The sequence below is a fragment of the Pyricularia pennisetigena genome, assembly GCF_004337985.1.
Source record: "Pyricularia pennisetigena strain Br36 chromosome 4 map unlocalized Pyricularia_pennisetigena_Br36_Scf_6, whole genome shotgun sequence".
NCBI lineage: Eukaryota > Fungi > Ascomycota > Sordariomycetes > Magnaporthales > Pyriculariaceae > Pyricularia > Pyricularia pennisetigena.
In genome coordinates this window covers 1753328-1776376 of record NW_021940918.1, presented here as the reverse complement: position 1 = coordinate 1776376, position 23049 = coordinate 1753328, and the positions used below count along the sequence as shown (strand labels likewise).

Here is a 23049-nt window from a genome sequence, read left to right as displayed (position 1 = left end):
AAGAGGAAAAAAATTACCCAGGTCGCCCCGGTTCCTGGCAGTCGCTGTCGACGAAACAAAGCGAGTTGCTATTTTGGCATCGGCCTTAGCCCCTGCGCAATCGTTTTGTGGTCATTCAAGTGGGCTGTCTGTCTTTTGTCACCCCTGGTCTTGTCTTCGACCTTTTTTTTGTCTGGTGTAAGTCGACCTTATCCGCTCACCACTCAGCTTCCCGTTCTACATTCACTCAAACCCGCTTCTGGAAATGCCCCACTCAATCTCAGCCAATCATGTTTCCTACAGAGCCCTATTGACTGCCATTCAGTGCAAGCTGCACCCATTCACCATACATTCATATACATCCTATTGTTCACCCCATTGTTCTTGACTTTCACCGTTTTACTTTCGAATCACCGGATTTTGACGCTTGTGATTTGCTGCCTCTCACCAGAGAGTCATGGCTTGTTGCTCACAGAATCTATCATTGTGACCTTAGATTTCCTTTGTTCACCTGGAGTGATCAGTTTTCTTTGTTCCTCTTCCATCGTTTGCCTCATTTCTACCACTGGCTAGGCTGCCCATGGATCACTCTTCCCTAATATCTCTTCCAAGTCTCACGATACCCAAGACATCAAACCTCTAGATTTTCTTTCATTTCTTGTCTCTCTACTTTCATTTCATTCCTGATTCCTGAACAACCCACTAATACCAACACTCAGCAAACAAGAGCTACAACACCAAGACATTCCTTTAAATCACGCAAACTGCCGCCATGGCATTTCCAAAGCTACCTATGAACCTGCGAAGCAGGCCAGTTGACACCCGGGATCAAGATCTTAACAATGAGGCACGCCAGTTGCCTTCGGTCCGGACGGGTGGGCAACCTGCTCCTTTCCTTGGACTCAAGGCGAGGCTATCCCAAATATGGATGAACAAGTGGACGATTTTGCTTCTCCTCGTCCTGGTACGAGTCTTAATCCTGATCGCCGGACTGATCGACAACATCGGCGACGCAAAGGTCAAGGCATTATCCTCATGTACCAAGGTTGAGGACATCGGCAGTGCCATGGCTTCTATGCCGCACTATCTGTCCGTCGGCGTCAATAAAGTCGCCACCGAGAGCATCGCCAGTGCAATCAGTGGTATGGTGCAGGTACTCATGCTTATTATGACTGCGGTGGAGCAAATCATCTACTTTGCGATCAACTTCTACGTCGGCACCTATGTCTGCCTCATTGCAGCCTTTATCCAGGGCTCTTTCGACATTGGCATTGGTGCGGCAGAGGGCGCCACCAAGGTTATGAACGAGGCAATGAAGAAGATCACAGATGGGATCAAGTCCGAGGTCGACGGCTTTCAGAAGACTGTCAACGACGTACTCGACAAGATCAATGCGGGTACCAACATTGGTAGTATATTTGGAGGTGGCGGTGGTGGCGGGATTAACATTCCCAAACTCGACATCGCTGCCAAGGTCAAAGACTTGGAGGATATCAAAGTTGACAGTGAAGACTTTGTCAAGACTCTCAAGAGCATGAAGGACAAGACGCCAGACTTCGACGACGTCCAGAAGTTCGCAAAGGACGCCCTAAGCATTCCATTTGACCTGGCCCGCAAGGAGCTCAACCAGAGTTCGGAAAAGTGGGCTATGCCCAACGACCTATTCCCGCTTGCCCAAAAGCAGTCTCTCTCGTTCTGCTCCGACAATTCGGCTATCCGAGACTTTTTCGATGGCCTTTACAACATCGCCAACACGGCCAAGATCGCCTTCCTAGTTGTTATCCCCATCCTTGCTCTTCTGGTATGCATTCCGATGGCCTGGTTGGAGATCCGGCGGTACCGCGAGCAGAAGGAGCTTTCAAGGCAGATGACGAACCGCAACTTCGACGCCATGGATGTCATATACCAGGCGTCACGACCCAGCTCGTCTCGCTTCGGAATCTGGCTCGGAAACAAGTTTCACGGGACAAATCGCGAATACCTTGTACGGTGGGCTTGGGCGTACGCTACCTCTCTACCGGCGCTTTTCGTTCTCGCTCTGGCAATTGCTGGTCTGTTTTCGTGTTTCTGCCAATGGATCATCCTGCAGATGGTGAAGAAAGAGGCGCCTGCACTGGTTAACAAAGTTGGAGACTTTGCGGGCGACGTGGTACGAACATTGGAAAGTGTATCAACCAAGTGGGCTACCGACAGCAACGGCGTCATCCTCAAATACACGGACGGAATCAACCAAGATGTCTTTGGCGTCGTCAGAACCGCCACCTCAGCCGTCAACAACACGCTCAACGTCTTCACAACCGAAATGAACAAGCGCCTCGACTCTGTCTTTTCAGGTACCGTCCTTCACGATACCGTCAAGAACGTCGTGCGCTGCCTGATTGGGCTCAAGATAGAAGCTGTCGAGAAGGGTATTACCTGGGTACACGATCACGCCAAGGTCTCCTTCCCTTTATTCCCCAACGACACTTTCTCTGCAGGCGCGGAGAAGAGTATCGATGGAGACAGTGAGATGAAGTCCTTTTTGTCAAGCCCAAGCACAGTCACCACCGATGAGATAACGGATGCCATCTACAAGGTCATTCGGTATCTGGAGAACGGGATCATTCAAGACGCGCTGGTTTCGGCTGGCCTCCTTCTCCTCTACGTCATTGTCGTTCTTGTCGGTGTCATTCGTGCGCTGCTCAACATTACTGGGCCGACAAAAACGCGTGGTGAGGGCGGCGGCTACAAGGGCCAGGTGGAACCAGGGAGCCCCAGGATGACAGGCGACTCCCCCCTCTCGGCTACTCAGAGGAGGGCATACAGACCTAATGACGATTGGGAGTCGGGCACCTACGGGGAGAAGGCTGGCTACAGTGAAAAATCCCAAGCGCAGGACTACGCAACGCAGGGACAAGGGCAACAAATGCATCCGGCGTATTCAAAGGATGTCAGCAATGGGCCCTATGGTCATGCTAGGTCACCCGACGTCGCACATTATGCCGCAGAGAAGGAACGCAACTTTATGTGAGGTGCCTTCTTTTTTCTCCCCTGTCTTCATGTTGTCTTTTTTGCGTACCAGGTGGCCAGTCTGCTTCGGCCAGGCTGTGCCTGCATTCGGGCTGGTTGTTGTGGAGTTTGGATAGAAGGGTATAAAGCTCCTGCTAGACATTTTGTTTTCCCTCTTTCACGTCAGATGGCACAATCTGATCTAAAGCTTAATTTTTTTCAAAAGTCATCTTGTTTATATGTTATGCGTGGATTGTCAATCTGGCAATTGCTTTTACAGAACGAGATACCTCTTTGCCCCGTTTGTCAACTAGTCTAGTTTTCTTTCTTTACGTTCTTTTGGCCTACTCGTTGATACCCTGGCACAATATGTGTCACACTGCCAAGCAATAAATAAAGTCAGTTTGGCAACATTCATTCAGGGGGTAGAGTGTACATAAGCTTGTGACATGTCTGATGAGTGATGAACTGCAGCCAAGTGCACCCTGCATATACGCGTTGCTCGGATCAGGCCTAGTTGGGACTTTAATTGACGGTGGGTACGTCTATTCAAGGCCGAAGATTGGGGCGGCAGCTGGAATGAGACTGCCATGGGGTGAAAAGAAAGAAGCAGGAAAAAAAAAAAAAAAAAAAAAAAACCTTTTGAGCGAATTCCGAAACTCGAGCAAGCTCAAGTCGACGTAACATGTGATTATTACAAACAATGGGGAGAAAGAAAAGAAAAAGGGTAAATCATTCTACCAAGTGGAAACTGAAGACTTTTTGGTCAAAAACAGTACATATTTCATCATAGAAAATTGAGTTGACAAGGATGTATCGGCAATGTAAAATCAAACCAGGCCTGCAACATGTGCAATCATGACCCTGGATCTGGCCGCTCCGGAATCGGCTTGGTGGCGTGCGGCGGAAGAATGGTGGGGTCATCCCATAATTAAGCGGTTGCAACGGGCAGACTAAGAATGTTCAGCAGCGCCAGGAACAGGGACGGAATTTGTGTGACTCAAAGGCGTTGACTGCACCTCGGGCCCAAAAAAAAGTGAGGTTAATAATAAGAGGATCACCGTCTCTTGTCCTTGCTCACCTGGCATTTTGTGTGATCCTCTACGAGTTACTCAAAGACACCAATTGGACAAGCACAAGCGCGGGGCATCATGGAACACATCAACCAGACTTTTGAGCAGTGCAAGGCCCGCGGCAGGGTATGTCTAGACCTATGAAATCTCCTACCTTGGCTTGCTTGTCAATGACTTGGGGAAAACAAATGCAATTGAATGCCACTGACGCTCTATTGTCTTGCGCCTGCAGCCAGCGCTTGTCACATATGTCACTGCCGGCTACCCCAAGGCCGAGGACACGCCCGGTGTCATGTTGGCCATGGAGAAGGGTGGCGCCGGTGAGTCCATTAGATCCTCGGGTTCTATAATTGCTGGTATACTAGCCAGATGCTGATCGTTTGATAACACACATATAGACATTATCGAGCTCGGTGTCCCTTTCACTGACCCCATTGCCGACGGACCAACAATCCAGACTGCCAACACCGTAAGCCGATTCAAGGGTTTGGCGGGGACGGGGGAAAAAAGGAGGTTTCTGAACTGACGTGGAAACTATAACCGTAGATCGCGCTCAAGAACCGCGTCACCCTCTCCTCAGTACTCCAGATGGTTCGTGACGCAAGAAAGCTTGGCCTGAAGGCCCCCGTCATGATGATGGGCTACTACAACCCACTCCGCGCGTACGGCGAGGCGAAGCTGCTGCAGGACTGCAAAGAGGCCGGCGTCAACGGCTTCATCCTCGTCGACCTGCCGCCCGAGGAGGCTGTTTCTTTCCGCAAGCTCTGCACCGTTGCCGGGTAGGACCTGACCAGACTTCCGACACCCAAATTTCGGTGCTACCCCTTACTGACAAGAACCCAAAATCATGTCCAGGCTCTCATATGTACCCCTGATTGCGCCGGCAACGTCTGACGCTCGCATGCGACTCCTCTGCCAGCTCGCCGACTCCTTTATCTACGTCGTCTCACGGCAAGGTGTCACGGGCGCGACGGGAACTCTCAACACGGCGCTACCGGAGCTGGTGGCTCGGGTAAAGAAGTACAGCGGAAACAGGCCAGCGGCGGTGGGCTTTGGAGTCTCGACCCGGGAGCACTTCCTCTCGGTCGGTGGGCTGGCGGACGGAGTCGTGGTTGGCAGCCAGATCATCACGACGCTAGCCAAGGCCGAGCCCGGCAAGGGCGAGGAGGCGGTGCGGGAGTACTGCGCCTATCTGTGCGGGCGGGCTTCGGCCGACGACGTCGCCGAGGTGACAGCCGCCCCGGCGGCAGATCACGGCGAGAAGGCCAAGACAGGAGACGAGGTTGGCGCCAAGATCTCGGGCAGCAGCGCGGGCCAGGGCGAGAACGACGCGGACCTGGTTGCGCAGCTCGCGGCCATGCACGGCAAGATCCCCGACCGATTCGGCGAGTTCGGTGGCCAGTACGTACCCGAGTCGCTGATGGACTGCTTGTCGGAGCTGGAGGAGGGCTTCAACAAGATCAGCAACGATCCGGCGTTCTGGGAGGAGTACAGGTCTTACTATCCTTACATGGGCCGGCCGGGCCAACTGCACCTCGCGGAAAGGCTGACGGAGCACGCCGGCGGCGCCCGGATCTGGTTGAAGCGGGAGGACCTGAACCACACGGGCAGCCACAAGATCAACAATGCGCTCGGGCAGCTGCTGCTCGCACGGAGGCTGGGCAAGACGCGCATCATTGCCGAGACGGGCGCTGGCCAGCACGGTGTCGCGACGGCGACGGTGTGTGCAAAGTTCGGAATGGAGTGCACCGTCTACATGGGCGCCGAGGACGTGCGGCGGCAGGCCCTCAACGTGTTCCGCATGCGGCTTTTGGGCGCAAAGGTCGTCCCCGTCGAGGCGGGCACCAAGACGCTCAGAGACGCCGTCAACGAGGCCATGAGGGCCTGGGTTGTGGACCTCGACACGACGCACTACATCATCGGTTCGGCCATTGGACCGCATCCTTTCCCCACCATTGTGAGGACATTCCAGTCCGTCATCGGCAACGAGACAAAGGAGCAAATGATGAAGCTGAAGGGCAAACTGCCCGACGCCGTGGTGGCGTGCGTCGGCGGCGGCTCCAACGCCGTCGGCATGTTCTACCCCTTCAGCAACGACCCGAGCGTCAAGCTGCTGGGCGTCGAGGCGGCAGGCGACGGTGTCGAGACGCTGCGGCACAGCGCAACCCTCTCGGCCGGCACCAAGGGCGTGCTTCACGGCGTGAGGACGTACGTGCTGCAGGACGAGCACGGCCAGATCACCGACACGCACTCGGTGTCGGCTGGTCTCGACTACCCGGGTGTGGGTCCCGAGCTGGCAAACTGGAAGGACAGCGACAGGGCCAAGTTCGTCAACGCCACGGACGCGCAGGCCTTTGAGGCCTTTAGGCTCATCAGCCAGCTCGAGGGCATCATCCCGGCGCTCGAGTCGGCGCACGGCATATACGGCGCCATCGAGCTGGCAAAGACGATGGGCAAGGACGAAGACGTCGTCATTTGCCTCAGCGGACGTGGTGACAAAGACGTACAGAGCGTTGCGGATGAGTTGCCAAGGATCGGTCCCGTTATCGGATGGGACCTTAGGTTTTAAAAGGAACACTCAGGATGGGGACAGAGTGTGTTGTTTGTTTGTTTTAGATACATAAAACCATGGTGTTCTCAACAAGCACCATCAACTCACTTTAAAAAGACGGAGCAGATCCCGAAATCATTTGGATCCATACCATCACAGGCGCTTTTAGGTTTTGAAAAAATAAAACAAAAAAGCTTCATCACTATAAAGCCCGAACTTGCGTAGCAAGCGTATGTTACAAAATCGTTTTATGACGCACCCAGAGCTCTAAGTAGTCGTAAACCCTTACAGTATGATACACGGAGCCTTTAAAGGCAAAAACAAAACGGCCCTTGCTTTCCTCCTACAGGTTCTTCACCTCTGCGCCGCTTGGCCTCTTCTCCTCGGCCATGAAGTTATCTGGCACAATATCGGCCTTGGCCTCGGCCTCTCCCTGCTCACCAATCTCAAACTCGGCCTCGCGGCCAATCATCTCGTCCGTTTGCCTCATGAGGCTCTCGGCCGTCTCCCCGTCGGGCAGGATCTCCTCCACGGCGCCCTGGGGCGGCAGGCCCAGCTCCTCGCGCTGGCGGGCAAACAAGGCCTGGACCTTTGGGGTCTGCATGATACGCCACCTGAGCCTCCAGCCCCAGGGGCCGAGGTCCTTGAGTCTCTGGGTCTTTGTGCCGAGCAGGTAGTTATCGAGGCCGCCGACCTTGTCGATGGTCCGCAGCACCCTCGTCGTGACGCGGGTCCTGATCATCTGGCCGAGCGACTCCGAGTACAGCCGCCGCGTCTGCACGTTGGGCCGCCACTTGCGCCGCGTCTTGACGTTGTACTTTTCCGACACGTTGTTGCCGAACCGGATCGACGCCGACCCGTACAGGCCCTTGTTGGACTGCTTGTACGTCGCCCGCGGCCCAAAGGGGTACGGTGGGATCTCGGGGTGCTGCGCCGACGGTGACGGGATGGGCAGCTCGCGCGTCTGGGGCCCGCTGGGTTGCTTGTATGGCGACGCCGTCGTTGTTGTGAATTGGCGCACGGCAGAGGTCGGGAGGCGGGATCTGCGTGCTGCAGAGGAGAGGAAGGCCACGCCTCCGGCGAGGACGCGGGAGGGTGGCATTGTGTCGGTTTTTTTTTTGCTCCCTTTCTACGACTCGATTTAAGGCTGATAGATAGTGCTTTGAGAGGAAAAGACAGTCGTGGCTTCGGACTGAGAGCAATGCACCAGGTATGCGGCAGGCTCTGGGGCTGTCCGAACAATTAATTTGCTGGGAGTTTGATGCTCTCTCTCTGACTTGAAGCTGAATGGAGCTCGTCCCCGTGTCGGCCAAATTTTCGACGCCGGGCGGACAGGGGTGCGACCCCAGCGAGCCCAGCCAAAGACGAGAGCTCCTAAAAGCGGGACTTATCACCTGACCTCGCGACATAGTCCCGCCACTAAACCAAGGTCCCCGCGAATAATCGACCGCTTTCACTTCTTCCTTCAGCGTGACACGCGATTGACGCTTTTCGCATGCGTTATCAAAAGGCAAAAAAAACCGAGACAGACTGAATTATGATTCCCCCGGTTGAAGATGCCGTTCTCCAAGAGAACCCCGAATTTGCCACTCTCTACAACACCTTGACCACAGCCATCCTCAACCCAGACGGGTCTAGCAAAAATGACCCCTCTAGCAAGGAGCGACAAGCGACTCAACAGGTCCGTGTAGACGGCATATAATTCATTCAGGCCATTAATTGTTTTGGGTACCACATTGGCATTCGCTAATACCGGTCCAACCTTGCCGCAAATGTAGAAACTGAAAACCCACCGCCTCAAGGCCGCGAAGCAACATCTCCTCGTCCATGCCCTTTCCACGGCCGCACCGCCGCCTCCACCGTCCGCTCCAAGCCGACGGACCACATCCAGCTCGAGGCCCGCGGCAGCATCTGATCTACCCGAGCCACTGCTCGATCTACTCTTGCTCCTCCCGCCGCTCCTCACCCCTACTCCCGAGGTAGAAGCACTCCTAGCCGACCCGACCCTCCTAACCTCACCTCCCCTCTCGGACCTCCCATCTCTCCTCCCGCAGCTCGGCGACCTCGTCTCGGCGTCGCTCCACCAGGCAGCGTTGAGCCTGGCGCGCCACACCAACCCGACGACGAACCCATCCTACCTCCACCGGCACCTGCCGACCCTGGGACCGGGCATCACGGCGAGTCACGCGGCGCTGGCGACCGCCAAGGCGGAGCTCTCGAGCGAACGGCTGGCGGCCGCCGCGGCGGTGCAAAGGCTGCTCGCCCTCGAGGCGCAGGCCCTAGGCAGCCTGGCGCGCACGCTCGAGGCCAAGCACGGCGCGTCGGCCCGCAGCCTCGAGCTCCGGGCCGCCGAGGTGGCGCTCTCGGCCCGCCAGGGCGAGGCCGAGGCCAAGGCGGCGCTATACCGTGCGCGGCGCCACGTCTACACGCCCGAGGCGGGCGAGGCACTCGAGGCGTACGCCGCGCACCTGAGGGACTCCAAGGTCAGGGTCTTTGAGGCCTGTCGGGCGCGCAGGGCCGAGCTCGCCGAGTATGGAGTTGCCGAGGAGGACGGCGATGAGGGCGAGGTGGAGATGGGGAAGAAGGAGAAGACGATGCGGGACCTGGCAAAGACGTATCGTGACATGGGGAGGCAGATCAATGAAGTAAAAAGGGATCTCGACAGGTTAGATGGTGCCTGAGATGGCGGCTCCCTAGATCAACAAAATTTACCAATGGTCCTGAAGCAGTAAGCAGTTTGATTTTTCTGTTATACACCGGGGCTCGATGATGCTGTCGTCTATGTTCTAGAGCAACCCAAGGAGATCTATCCAGTTCGTAGACGTAGGTTGGAATGGAAACAAAGCTTTGATGTACATCCAGAAGAATCCCAGAACAAAAAAAAAAAAAAAAAAAAAAAAAAAAAAAAAAAAGAGAATACTGCCGGCGAATTTTTTTTTTCCTCACCTGCGGGTTATCTTGCAGAAAAAACAAACACACTTGCCGCCGCCAAGCCACCCTCGCAGAAATTCATTTTTCCACCAAGCGCCCTACTCACCTTTTGATATTTAGCCCTTGATCTTGAAAATAGCCTCGGCGAGGCGGCCCACGTTCTCGCTCGTGATGCCGGCAACCGAGATACGGCCGTCTTTGGTGGCGTAGACGGAGTGGCTCTTGGCGAGCTGCTCCATCTGCTCGGCAGTCAGACCAGTGTAGGCGAACATGCCAATCTGGCTGGTGATGTGTGACCAGTCGTGCTTGCTGCCCAGCTTCTCAAGGTTCTCCTTGAGCAGGGCCCTCATGGTGATGATGCGGTCAGCCATGCCCTTGACCTCAGCCAGCCACTGGTCGTACAGGGCCGGAGTGTTGAGGATCTGTGCGGCGATCCTGGCACCGTGGATCGGGGGGTTGGAGTACATGGGGCGCACGAGGATCTTGATCTGCGAGTCAACGCGCTTCTTCTCCTCGGCCGACTCGCAAACGACGGAAAAGGCACCGACACGCTCGCCATACAGACCCATGTTCTTGGCGAACGACTGGGCCAGGCAGACGTTGTGGCCCTGGGCGACAAAGTGGCGCAGCGCAAAAGCGTCCTTGTGGATGTCACCCGAGGCGAATCCCTGGTAGGCCATGTCGAAAAAGGCGTAGTGGCCGGCGGCTTTGACGGCAGTCTCGATCTCGCGCCACTGCTCCGGCGTAGGGTCGACACCGGTGGGGTTGTGGGCGCAGGCGTGGAAGAGGAAGATGGAGCCCTTGGGTGCGGCCTTGACGTCGGCGACTAGACCCTCAAAGTCGAGACCGATGGTGTCCTTGTTGTAGTAGCGGTACTTCTCGACCTTGAGGCCGGCCTGTGTGAAGACGGCGCCGTGGTTGGCCCATGACGGCGTGGGGATGTAGATGTTCTTCGCGCCGGGGTAGAACTTGGAAAGGAACTCGGCGCCGATGCGCAGAGCGCCAGTGCCGGAAATGGACTGGGTGATGGCAGTACGGTCGAGGGCGGTCGAGTCCTTGCCGTAGGCCAAAGTAAGAGCTGCCGACGTGAATTCAGGCACACCAGTAATTCCAGCGTACTCCTTGTTCATGCGAGCTGCGATAACCTTCTCCTCCGCTTGCCTGACCGACGGCAGCACGTAGGGCTTGCCGGCGTCATCACGGTAGGCGCCAACACCTGTAACGGCGGGTGATTGCTAGTGTCAGCGCGGACCAGTAGGGAAATTGCTGGCGTACGTGGCGTTGCACAGTACGAGATGACTCTGATCGATACGTGGGCTGGGGGGTTGGAAGGCGATCATACCGAGGTTGATTTTCTTAGGGTTGCTGTCGGCCTTGAACGCTTCAGTGATACCTAAACATTGACAAGTAAATTCGTCAGCAAAAGGTTGATATCTCAAGTAGTTGAAAAACAAGTGCTTTCATACCCAAAATGGCCTGATTGTAGGCAAATCAAACGTGCTTGGCAATCAGTACAAGTGTTCGCATCGTGCGCTATCCTGCTCGGTCGGGGTGTCGTGGCAATGTTCTCTACTCACATCCTAAAGCAAACAAACAAACACTTGGGTTAGCAAAACATGTAACAAATCTTCTGGTCCCGAAAGGCCGAAAAAAAATACAAAAAAAAAAAAAAAAGGTAGACTCACTGGAGGGCCCATCTGGACGTTTGCCCAGGTTGAAGCTGGGCGCAGAGCAGCAAGAGGGCGGGCAGCCATCATCCGCCTGCCGACGACCTGCCGCGAGGCAATCCTCATGGTTGAAAGCATCTTGATCGGTTTGTCTTTTTTTGACAATTGATGATCTGTGCAATAAGAAGAAGAATTACAGCGAAATAAATAAAGCAATGTCGAGAACGTGGCTGGAATGAGTGTTTCTCGCAGCTTTTGCTTCTACGGCAAAACCAGACATGGGATGTCGGATGACTGTGAGTGAACCTTTTAAGCGAGTTGAAAATAATTGACTCGCCAGTGGCGTGACGGGGAAGCTCGAGCTTCGTGGAGCCGAATGTTTTCCCGCCATCTACGGTAGCGTGCTATGGAGCTACCCCAGACAAAAATCGGGGCTACACTCGCCGCATCTCGGCGATCCAGGCTGAGCCACAAAAGTCAATTGTATCCGACTTGGCATTCATTGCCCAGGGTAAGTAGGTACAACTTGGATAGACTAGCTAGTCTAGTGATTTAATAAATCCTCGAATAAATAATACATGTCTGAGGCTTCCAAGTGAATCAATCCCAAAGGCTCAAAATAATAGAATGTGAATGCAATCGGATGGCTAATCCTCAACTGCGACCGCGGTGATCTGCAAACAGGCATCGATGTAGCGGTTGTTGAACACAACTGCCTTTGAGCCCTTGTTCAGTTTGATGATTCCTCCAGGCCCGCCCACGCTGAATCTCTTGCCATCCAGCTCCACCTCTACCTTTCCGCTGCTGACCCAACAGATCCGCAGCGTATCCTCTGCATCGAAAGTCCTTGAGCATCCGGCCTTTAAAAATTCAAGACGGCATGACACCCCGTCTGCAATGTGAACCGATGTAAGGCCGTTCAAATACGCGGTTGAAAAGGCGATTTCTGCGTAGATATCGGTCAGATGATGGAATTTGCGCTTCACAGTGTACAAATAAGTGCGACTTACTGTCAGATTCCTCGTTGCGAACAAAACCTGGACCAACCTCCCAAGTCTCCATCTTGTCATCAAGCGACTTTGCTGAAGTATCAATAGCGGCCGAAGGAGCCGAGGCAACTTGATTGAGAACGCCCGTACCCTTCGACGGAAGACGACTTGGCAAAGGCACATGAGATACCTTGCGACCGCTTGCTCCGTTTATGCCAATGTTGGAATTCCTCGGTGGCCGCAGCTTGGAAGAAGCCTCGGGCTCCTCATCATCCGCATTCAAGGGATCTGGGGCTTCCCGTGACCTGGCTCTGGAGGGTCTGCTTCGACTAACCCCCATCGAATTCTGTGAAAGCTTTTTTAAGTTGTAGTTCATAGAGTGACCTCTGTTTCGAGTAACAACAGTCTCCGCTGAAGCCGGAGAAAGTGGATCTGGATCGGCCAACTCTGGGGGGTTTGCCCTGCGGTCCTTTTCCAGCTGCTTCTGCGACTGCATATTTTCCTCTTTTCTGTCAAAGTCCGGAAATCTTTGATGAAACTCCGCTTTCAGTTGTTCCTTGATCGAGCATTTAGCATTATTGCCGTGGTATAGACAGTTCGAACTATGGCAAGCGCTTAAACGTTAATACAGAACACCAACAGCAGTCTGAGGCTTGTGATATTGTTGACCAATTGTATGAGTCACTATTGAGCAACCTACCATGAATATATCATGCTCTGCGAGGCCGGAGATAATCCCAGAGGAATTGTAATGCATCCGACATACGGTCCGCTTTTGCTTGCGCACCGTTCACAAGTCTTGGTGGAAATCTCACCACTCCTGTGCATTAGCAATGAAGAAATATCTCGGGGAACACTATCCTTCCATGGATGGTCCTTCAGCCATTCCTCATTCCACTGCATCTCGCGGACGAAAGGTAGTTGTAGAAATTCCTTGACGTATTGTTTTTCCGGTATCTTTCTCCTGTGTTCATAATTTTGGATATACTTGAGACAAAACTCCCATGCTGATTCGGCGTTGGCGGGTGCCGAGTTAGAAGAAGCGTTTTGACCGTGTATAGAAACATCCAAACCTGCATTCCGTCTTTCTGGTGACGCTTTCTTCATCGGGTTGTGCGGGTCGGCTCGGTGAACAAGCTTATGGCCTCGTGTAGGAATTGGGATAGGTGTCTCAATCAATCTACGAGTTGAATTCGCCTCCAAAGCCACAGGTGACCTCTGCCTCGTCATAGCAGCTTGATCTAGTACTAGTGCCGGAGTAGAGCCTTGTGATGATATTGGCGTACCTGCAGATTCTCGTTGGCTAGGATGATAATCGCGGAGCTGGAAATGTTCTTTCAAGCTTTGTTCCCGTCCCCTAGACGGGGTATCCAGGTTTCCGTCATGTTTTTGTTTGAAGCTAAAAAAATCAGTTTCCTGTCGTCCATTTTCTTTAGACGGAGCAGACACTCCGTATTCAGGCCTGTCGCTAGATAGTCCGATAGACAGCTTTTCTCTAGATTTCAAACTGTCTTCGTTATTTGTTCGCGCCGAGTCTTTCTTGTTTGTGTTCTGCCGCACTTGTGGCACGACGATACCAGGTAACTCTTCCCCGGAGCGGCCATGGGTCCCAATCTTTGACAATGAACCATCCCGGTTGTCGTTGAAAGTAGTAGAGTGATGGGATGTCTGGATTTTAATCAAGTGGTCAGCACCATGAGGTACTTAGCCTGTAGACACGAGAAACTGCACGCACCGAAAAATGGTCGCCCGGATCAGTGAGTGTATCTGACTCGACACCAGACCTTCGAACCGGGCACGGCCACATATGCTTTCCAGCCTGAAGCTGGGTGGTATAGTCTTCGGGAATGAGAGCACCGCCAGCCTGTTTATTGCCTGCGCTGAGGTCTTGTTATCTGAGAGTCAACTGGGTGTTTGGCCAAAGAAAAATCATTCAAGCTATTTGTTTATATAGCTTACCTCGATAGGTAGAATATGATCTATCATGCCGAGCATTTATCAGAGTTTTGTATGAAATAGAAAGATCTATGACAAAATCAGCACAAGTATGCGTTCCGAATCTTGGTGCTATAGTATTATAGCCAGTTCGCATTATTGTGTTTTTATGTCCGAAACCAAGTAAATAAATATAAATGATATGAAGACTGGTATAGCAACCTCAATTTAAATGCCAGCATTGCTTTCATTGGAAATGTTATTTTACTAACCTTTGACCTTTTTGACGTTTGATGCACATATATCACTTTCTAGGTCATCTGCAGAGTCTCGATCTCGTTTGCCAAGATTAGAGCTGCTGACAGAAGTGGACCTCAATTCATCCTCATTCTCATCCTCATCCGTTAAATCGCCGACAGCCCGGGCCGGGGTTCGAAGCGCCGGAGAAAAATGAGTTTGCCGTACATTGCTCGGAGAAATGCTACGTACTAAAGCGCTCGTCTTAAAAACGTGTCCAATCCTGGAAGCTTGGATCCCTGAAGTGCGCTTCATTTTGATTCGTGGCTTGGGATCTGTCGCGTTCGGCTGCGATACCGTGGCCTGAACCACTCCGGCATTATCATTTGGTGCCGCAAAACGCTGTTGAGGCCCAGTTGACGATGGTGACACGGGGTTCGGAGTAGAACCATGCTGCTTGATGATTGGTGGTTTGATTGGCGGTTCACTACTGGTAGTTGGCTGCAGCGACGACTGAGGCGCCATCAGGCGCGATTCGACTGGTGAAAACAGCCGGAAGGTTGAACAAAACGAGAAGAAAATATAAATCAAAGCAAGTAGTGTTACCAGGTTGGGACTGGTACGAGCTCAGCATCCGAAACCTCCAAACCCCGAACTGAGTTGGACATTCGTATTGTTTTTCGCGATGTTTTTTTTTTGTTTCTAAAAAAGCAATTGAAGGGTGACACCTTGGTGCTAAAGTGCCCAGTACCTGAACTGAAGGTACAGTAGCACCCACCTCGAACTATTTTTTGTGGGTCGAGGGACCTGGGCGAAAATTGAATTTGGGAATATGATTGGGTAGATGGATGAGTTGCTTGGGCTGTAGGATAGCACCCACGTACAATAACGGACGTAGACAACCAACCTTTGCTTCAAAATTTAAGCCAAAGATTTTCAGATTATCCCCAGATTCTCATTAGAAAATCCTGAGAGTAACGAGCAATATGCCGACAAACTCGAGTCCAATTTCCAAGCTTAACCATGAATTAAATTTGTCAAAGTACGGATGGTGTTCACGTCCCATCCACGCTTGTGTACAAATTTCTGGATCACAGCAGCACGCGGAGGGGGCGGAACGGTGCGAGGAGTATTATAAAGGTTCTCAAGTGCTGCCTTGTAATATATCTTGAAGCCCTATAGCGGTTGGCAGCCGTACCAGCTTCCGGGTCTCGCGTATTCTTCCGAGTACCGTGACCGGCATGCATCCTTTCGGGGACGATCGGCCGGCGGAGGCCGAACAATGGGATGCAGGTTGGCTGTTTGTCGAGGGCAGCTGCGGAAGCAAAGATGTGATTGGCTGGCGTCGCGTCTCGTGAGTATCTACGCACCCGATGGCAGCCTGGACAGGTCGCATCACTTTGCACCTTACAGAGGATCTGTAGATGCAACGACCCCTCTGGCCTTTTTCTTCTTTTTTTTTTTTTTCCACCTTCCATTTTCTCCAGTATCATATCCACACAACTACTTTAACAATCGCTTTTCGATAAAGATATTGATTATTCCCCGTAAACAGCTATCTGGATTTCTTATTCGTCGCCCGTCTATAGCATCCATTGCTTCTTAGACAGTCTGCGACGTCGGAGGTTGGTCGACTGCGGACAGGCGCCTTGTCCCCCTTTGCAGGCGCGTCTGGGTTTGAAACTGTGAAACTGGACTCTGCCAAAGTGCTGCAGCCTGCAGCCACCCCCAGTCCTGATCTGCGGTGCAAGCAGCAAGGCAAGCCAAGTGGGTTACCATTTGCAGCAGTTTATTTATTTGCGCATGTCAGCCATCCCGCCTACTGCAATGCGATACGTTACCAAAAGGGCGCGAGACTGTTTTTCGTAACCTGTGGCTTGCTCATTGCTGTCTGGGGAAGACGGTTGCAGAACCGGGAAATCCCTCATGCAAGGGCGGACGGCAGTTAAGAGCTGACATTGGATGAAAATCTTGCCCATGCTATCTATGTTGCTTCCACCCAAATTCCGCTGCCCTATCTGCCGGGCAGTCTTTTTTTTTCTCTCTCTTAACCACGTACACTCCGCCAAGTCGCCAAGGCATTATTTCGCTCCTGCGGTACACTGCTGGCCCCGGCACGGGGTCTTGGGGGTTCAACGCCAGAGTACCACAGCAGATTCGATTGTCAAACGACGCCAAGAAGGCGTACCCGTCTTGGGGCGTTATTTTTTTGTGTCGCGTTTCTCTGCAGGTTTCTTTTCCTGCCTTGTTCTCAAACTTTCACTTCTCCCTCCTGTGGCCAGAATCAACATCCACTTTCTCGAATTACCGTTGTTTCATGGCATCAGGGCATCCTCTAGGCATTCCATGGACTCAGCAATGGGGTAATAGGGAGAATGCACTGTCTCCACAGTCCACTCCCCCTTATGGTTATTCATATTATGCTTATTCTGTAAATAACCACGTTCCCCATCTGACATCCAGGTTCCATTACTCTCGGTTATCATTCGCGATTTGTGGCTCAAGCTGCAACCTGGTAGTTGCTTCGAAGCTTTAGTCAAGTTCCTAGTTTGTTTTCTTGGTTCACTCTCTTAATTACTACTATATCATCTATTCTTCATACAAGCCGTTGAACGGCTTGCGTACCTGCTCTATTTGTTTAGTTTGCTCTTTTTATTTTTTATTTTATCCTACCCTTTTGACTGCCTAATTCTTTATTATTGATACCCACTATACATACAAAAAAAAAAAAAAAAAAACATGTCTGAACGATCTTGCCCCGTGTCCGGACCACTGGGTGGTAAATGTCCTGGCACGCGAGCGGCAGGAGGCAGATCCCAGCTCCGCGGACCCAGAGGCTGTTCCTTCTCTGGTTACTGTCAGCCTGGAGACTTACATGCTGCTTTTGACGTGAGTTCATCTCAATATTATTGCCGAGTCATGTGTGGCGGATCCGCCAACAGAGTTAAGACTGACAAGATCTTATGATCTATTCATAGATCCCACGAGGCATGGATGCAGAGGAATGGCTAAGGTTAAGGTTCGCAAAACCCCTGATGAATTTATCTGGGTGCTAAGAGCCGGCTTGGCTCACATTGCGCATCCAGGGAACGAAAAACAATCAACGAGCTTCTCTACTCCAACATACCGGCTCCTTCGATTCTCAATGCAACCAAGCACATCGACACCCTGACCGCCAGCGACCACGACCTCCTGGCTGTGGCTCTAGGCGCGCCAGCTCGACAAGTCATCATCAGGGCCGAAGAGGTTGGTCCAAGGAGCGGTTGGAGAGATGGCTTCCTGACTGCAGAGTATGGCTTCGTGCCACATGATCCAGACATGTCACCCGCAGCCCTCGCCGCGTCACCCGGCCGCATATGGTCTGCCCTCTGCGAGCGTATGCCTGGTTGCGTGGCCCGCGGCCGTGTCAGGGATTCGATCGCAGCTCTGCCCATCATCGAGGCGACAGAAGACATCATCCCCGACGACGCCCTCTGGGCCGCATGTGTGGTTCTCGGGATGCTTTGCTCGATATATCGTTACGAGGAGAACAATGATGGCAGTGAAGGCGTCAACACGTCGGCGGCATCTTCCCGACCGGTTGTGGAAATGAGCGATGATGTTGTCGAGGAGCTCAAAGGCATCCCGAGGAGTATCGGTCTCCCATACTTTCAGGTTTCGAAAAGATTGGGGAGAGCGATCCCGCATCTGAGCTTTCCGGATCAGTCCTCATACAACGTCAAGCTCCGCGACCCCCGCTCGGTGTATCCTTACAGAGATAGGTTCGACAATATTGACTTGCGATGGCCAGTGTTTGGAGAGCGAACAGAAATAGCTTTTCTCAAGGGCTGTGCCGATACGTCCGGTAAGTTTGTGGCTAAGATCTCATTAGAATGACTCTGTTTCTTCGAACCTTTGTTTCGCTACCGTGCCATTCAAGCCACCTCCAATAAAGTCAGAATCCTAACAACAATCAAACTTCAGCCTCTTTTCAACATGGGCCGGACGCCATTGCCAGCTGTCAGGAGCACGTCATGAACAGAAATGTGGAGGGTCTTCTGCACGAGCTCATCCGCCTCAAGGAAATCATCGAGAGGATGCCAAACGCCTTCCACTCGATATCCCCAAACCCGAGCTCGGGGGAAAACTTCGTGTCCGCTGAGGAGTGGGTGCGGTGGGGGCAGTTCTCAAAGCCTCTTTCCAAGCGCTGTGCAGCGGCATCTGGGCTTCAGTTCCCTCCCTACCTACTAATGGACGCCTTTCTGGGTCGCAAGAAGTACAGATCATTCCTGGGTGCTGAAGGCGTTCACTTGAGGGCTTGGCAGCCGGCGAACCTGCGCGCCTTCATTGCTGCTGTTGAATACCACTACAGCGTTCCCGAGTTTGTAGAGAAGTCGGGTGACCCTCGGTTGATTGGAGTGCTGGACGGGATCGTCGAGGCATACTGTGGTGAGCGAGGCTTCATGGGAGTGTAAGTAGATCATCTCCGCATCATCCCCGCCTGCTCTCAGCTTTACCATAAGCCAAAGGAACAGAGGTGCATACTGACGGCTTGCATTAGGCACCGCTACAAGGTCTATGGTATCTTGGAAGTTGCAGCTAAAACCGGTCGCAGCGAGACAAATGGCGCATCCGGAGCAGCAAACGGGCTGAAACCTTGGTAAACTCAGCCCTTTGAAACTATATATATATATATCTGCCTCTCCTTTATCATTTTACGGCTGACATCAAATAGGGAAGAGACACACAAACAATTCTCAGAGGCGATGAAAGAACGGCTGGAGCCATATCGTGGCGACATCCCTGAGCCCAACCGGATGCGAGGGACATTTGAAGAGTGCAGATACCGAGCCAAAATTCTGAGCAGGGCCTCCGTGGATAATGACCCGAACAGAACCATAGCAGGCGTGACGCTAGACATACAAAACACCGGTATCACATTTCAGCCTGGTGACCGGCTGGCTGTCATGCCACTCAACAGCTGGGAGGAGTGCGCAAAGGTTGCCGCTGCTCTGGGACTAGACGAAACCTTGCTGGAGGCACCGGTCGAGCTGAACCAGAAATGGACGAGATTCCTGGGCCATCTGAAATCTGTTTCGCGGGCCACATCTACGGCGGTGCCACAGCTGACCGTCAAGGACATTCTGAGACGGGGACATTTAGCGCCGCTGACAAAAGAGCTGGTCCTGAAAGTCCACGCAATGTTGCGCGCATCGTCAAATACCGTATTGCAGGTGCTGGCAACCGACGAATGGCCAGTGAGGGGGAGTCTTGGCGATCTCTTACAGGCGGCAGTCCTGGAGACCCCAGAGTTGGTCTGGGACCAGGCTTTTGACCTCCATAGTAACTTTGCATGGCTAGGTGATCTGGTGCCTGTCGAAGTGCCGAGGACCTACTCCATCTCCAACTACCCCGACGAACTTCTTCCCAGCACGGTCGACCTGACTATATCCCGTTCCGAGTATCTATTGTCTTCCATCTTTGCCAACAACGACCGCGTCACCCGGGCAGGTGTAAGCAGTGGCTTCCTGAACCCTATGGTGTCGTCCCACGACGAACTACTCCTGCCGATCGATGAGGATGTGCTGGTTGGGGTCTCAAGGCCAGTAGCTTTCCAGCTCCCTCTAGACGGCGCGGCCCCCTGTGCCTTCTTTGCCGGTGGCAGCGGTATCGCACCGTTCAGAAGCTTCTGGCAGGCAAGGGTCGGCAGCTCTGTCGGACGCAACATTTTGTATCTGGGCGTCCAATCGCGCGAAAAGTTCTGCTATGAAAACGAGCTGCGGCAGTATGTGAGCAGTGGACAGATGGAAGTTCACCTCGCGTTCTCCCGCGACTCTAGGGGTTTGTCCTACGACTCTCAGGCTCAAGACCTTGTTGAGAAGAAGATGCCTCCACGTTATATCAACGACCTGATCATAGAACAGGGTTCAACAGTCTGTGACTTGGTTATGAGCAAGAAGCAGTAAGCTACCCTCAGCCTGACCCCTTTCTATCGCTAGGTGAAATTTCAGGGCATCCTGTCCTATGGCTTCCTTCTGGGACTATACTTCTTGGCTAACTACGTCAGGGGTGGATTGGGCGGATATCTCTATGTCTGTGGCTCTGTTTCCGTGTTCGAGTCGGTCATGAGCGGTATCAAAAAGGCCATCTACTACCACAGGACGGCCACAATGGAGAACGCAGACGTCATTGTAAACACAGCCTTTGCAGAGCGCCGGTTCATGCTCGATGTTTTCATGACACCAAAGCCACTGCGTTGTGATCAACCAACCATACCTCTCTCGCAGCTTGCTCTCAATACGGGCCACCGCCCTGGACAGAGGATGTGGATTGGTGTCCATGGGTCTGTATACGACGTGACAGACTTTTGTCCTATGCACCCCGGCGGCACCCTGATCATCAGGTCAAACGCCGGCGTGGATTGCTCCAAATCATTTGATTCTCTGGGTCATACCAACAACCCCGAGGTCAGCAGTCTGTTGACCAAATATTTCGTCGGCCATCTGACCCCAAGGCCCGACTTTCAAGGCAACGACGATATCGGCGGTCTGTACGACCTTTGGGCCGACTATCTGCGAACGAGCGTGGAGACTCTGGTGGCGCAGAGCTTCGAGATGAACATCATGGTTGGTGAGAAGCAGGACTCCCCCATTGATCCGACCATGGTGTGGAGTCAAGGCAACCTTTTCAGCATGAAAGGCGTGCGCATGTTCTACAAGTTCCAGTCTCGCCTGCTGCAGAATGGCTTCTCGTCATTGTTTGGCCCCAAGTTTCAGGAGCTGGTCCTCAAGCTGTCATTCAGTCTCGCAAACTCCTCCTCCGCCGGTCCCGTGCCACGCCTGCCGGACGTCTTGGGAGTTATTGCACGAGCTAAAACTTCGGAAGACGCGGTGGCCACAAGCAAGGAGCTATCTGCCATCGGGCAGTTTATCAGCGACAGCGAGGGGGCGAGGTTTCACGAGCAAGGCATCATCAGCTACGCCACACAGGCCATCGAGCTGGACGTCAGTCTGCTGGAGGACATCCGCCGTGAGGCCTGCCATGGCTTCGACGCCTTTGGTGCCTTGTCGGCGCTTCAGGACACCACCTCGGAAGCCGAGACTGCCGTGGCGCTCTCCACTTTCCTGATGCAGGTCCTGGAAAGGATGGCCAAGCGGTTAGAGATGTTTTACGAGAAGCTTTCCCAGCTGTCCGTCTACAAACCCGAGATCGAAAAGAACCCAGCCCGTACCCGGTGGCACCTCGTCCGTCAGCGCATCAACGACGGCAGCTTCTTTGTGCTCACGCAGGAAATGTCAGTGACCGCGGCGACGCAGCTGTTCCAACCCCGGGGCCAGCAGACTGTCGACTTTGATCAAATAATCAGCCAGGTCCGCCACACTCTCAGCGTCAAAGGCGCCGCGTACCATACGCAGCAGCAGCAGCATAATCAGAAACAAATCGTGACCCCGACAGTCACTCCGCCACTGCTGCAGACGCCTACGCTCAACTCGATGCACCAATCCCGGTCGCAGGCGCCGACCGACGGCGCGTCGGCATTTGAGAGCTACGAGAACAGGAATGCGCTCAACCGCATGTCAACATTCATGGACCGCAACTTGCGCGCAATCCGTCGCTTGTCCCGCGTCCCCGTCATCCCCTCAAACATCGATCTCTCAAAGCAGCAGCAGCAGCATCACCACAATCTTCACCATGAAATCCCGCTAGACACCCCACCGCGCAGCCGCAGTCCGAGCCGAGCGAGGATCGGCTCTCCGGTGCAGCTGGTCTGCTCCCCGGATCTGGCATACGCAAGTGCCCTCCTGGCCGAGCGGCGGGGTTCTGCCGCTAACCAGGGGCGGAACACGCAGACTGGGTTGGGCATCTCTGGAAGCAAACCCCAACTGCCGCCGCTGGTCACTGGAGCGTCGGCCATGGCGGCGCTGATGGGCAAGATGAATATGAGGGGCAGGTCGCCTGCGAGTTCAGGGGCCGGCAGTAACCACTCACGACAGCTGTCTGCTGGGACGGCCAGTCTTCATGGTGGAAGCCCAGGGGGCAGGACGGGCCGGTCAAGAACGGCAGGGAGCATAAGCGGAGGTTCTTTGAGGACGTTTAAGTTGGCTAGGTCGCAAAGCGTGCAGCCGACCTTTTGATGGTACACGCATTACAGTCTCGCAATTTTCTGTCCTATGCTCCTTGAACGAGCAAACATGGCCCGTCCAATGAGAAAATCCTCAAAATCCCGCGGTCATCTTGGCACGAGAGATTCCAAGTCTTCCCTTTACATGTAAAGGGGCATCAACTGATGGTGCCTGTGAAATTTCTGTTTGTGAAGTGATGACCCATCGCAGACAACCACAACGATTGCTTTTGCGGTTATGATAACATAGAGGTGATGCTTAAACTACATCTCCATACATCAACAGAGCCATCCGTGATGATGAACCAAGGGCAGGAGACGATGGCGAATGGCTTTTGTAACCGGGTATGAGGAAGGTTGGTACTACAGTTTCGTTGGGTGCTCGTTCCATACTGGGTAACTAAGGTCGCAGAGGCTGAGCAGAGACTGGTCTACACAAGACAGAAAGATCAACAAATAAACTGAAATGACTAAAGAATACATTAATAGTAATAAACAAATAAGCGAATAAATAAAACGTAGAGGGGGATGAGCACATGGTGTCAAGCACGGTAGAGACTACTGTAATGTCCCGACAACAGAGTCGAATGCAGTCATT

General features: G+C 53.2%; 7 protein-coding genes across 7 annotated transcripts; 4 read left to right on the top strand and 3 right to left on the bottom strand.

Moving 5' to 3' along the window:
• Positions 1-751: 751 nt before the first annotated feature.
• Positions 752-2989, top strand: PpBr36_06130 (uncharacterized protein; the record flags this gene model as incomplete). The annotated part of the gene is made up of 1 exon (XM_029893277.1): positions 752-2989. The coding sequence occupies one exon, from the start codon at positions 752-754 to the stop codon at positions 2987-2989; it is 2238 nt and encodes a 745-aa protein (XP_029746269.1).
• A 1129-nt stretch (positions 2990-4118) lies between these two features.
• On the top strand, positions 4119-6609 carry PpBr36_06129 (uncharacterized protein; the record flags this gene model as incomplete). Its single annotated transcript, XM_029893276.1, has 5 exons — positions 4119-4166; positions 4273-4360; positions 4439-4509; positions 4587-4819; positions 4896-6609. The coding sequence occupies 5 exons, from the start codon at positions 4119-4121 to the stop codon at positions 6607-6609; spliced, it is 2154 nt and encodes a 717-aa protein (XP_029746424.1).
• A 325-nt stretch (positions 6610-6934) lies between these two features.
• On the bottom strand, positions 6935-7693 carry PpBr36_06128 (uncharacterized protein; the record flags this gene model as incomplete). The annotated part of the gene is made up of 1 exon (XM_029893275.1): positions 6935-7693. One exon carries the CDS (start codon positions 7691-7693, stop codon positions 6935-6937), a length of 759 nt encoding a protein of 252 aa, XP_029745900.1.
• A 435-nt stretch (positions 7694-8128) lies between these two features.
• PpBr36_06127 (uncharacterized protein) lies at positions 8129-9272 on the top strand (the record flags this gene model as incomplete). Its single annotated transcript, XM_029893274.1, has 2 exons — positions 8129-8272; positions 8370-9272. 2 exons carry the CDS (start codon positions 8129-8131, stop codon positions 9270-9272), a joined length of 1047 nt encoding a protein of 348 aa, XP_029745885.1.
• A 366-nt stretch (positions 9273-9638) lies between these two features.
• On the bottom strand, positions 9639-11327 carry PpBr36_06126 (uncharacterized protein; the record flags this gene model as incomplete). Its single annotated transcript, XM_029893273.1, has 3 exons — positions 9639-10738; positions 10865-10915; positions 11204-11327. 3 exons carry the CDS (start codon positions 11325-11327, stop codon positions 9639-9641), a joined length of 1275 nt encoding a protein of 424 aa, XP_029745886.1.
• Positions 11328-11836: 509 nt separating this feature from the next.
• On the bottom strand, positions 11837-14875 carry PpBr36_06125 (uncharacterized protein; the record flags this gene model as incomplete). Its single annotated transcript, XM_029893272.1, has 5 exons — positions 11837-12135; positions 12200-12780; positions 12879-13846; positions 13914-14065; positions 14386-14875. 5 exons carry the CDS (start codon positions 14873-14875, stop codon positions 11837-11839), a joined length of 2490 nt encoding a protein of 829 aa, XP_029745887.1.
• A 2214-nt stretch (positions 14876-17089) lies between these two features.
• PpBr36_06124 (uncharacterized protein) lies at positions 17090-22464 on the top strand (the record flags this gene model as incomplete). Its single annotated transcript, XM_029893271.1, has 7 exons — positions 17090-17239; positions 17329-17369; positions 17437-18194; positions 18314-18800; positions 18891-18989; positions 19065-20262; positions 20329-22464. 7 exons carry the CDS (start codon positions 17090-17092, stop codon positions 22462-22464), a joined length of 4869 nt encoding a protein of 1622 aa, XP_029745888.1.
• Between the last annotated feature and the right edge of the window lie 585 nt (positions 22465-23049).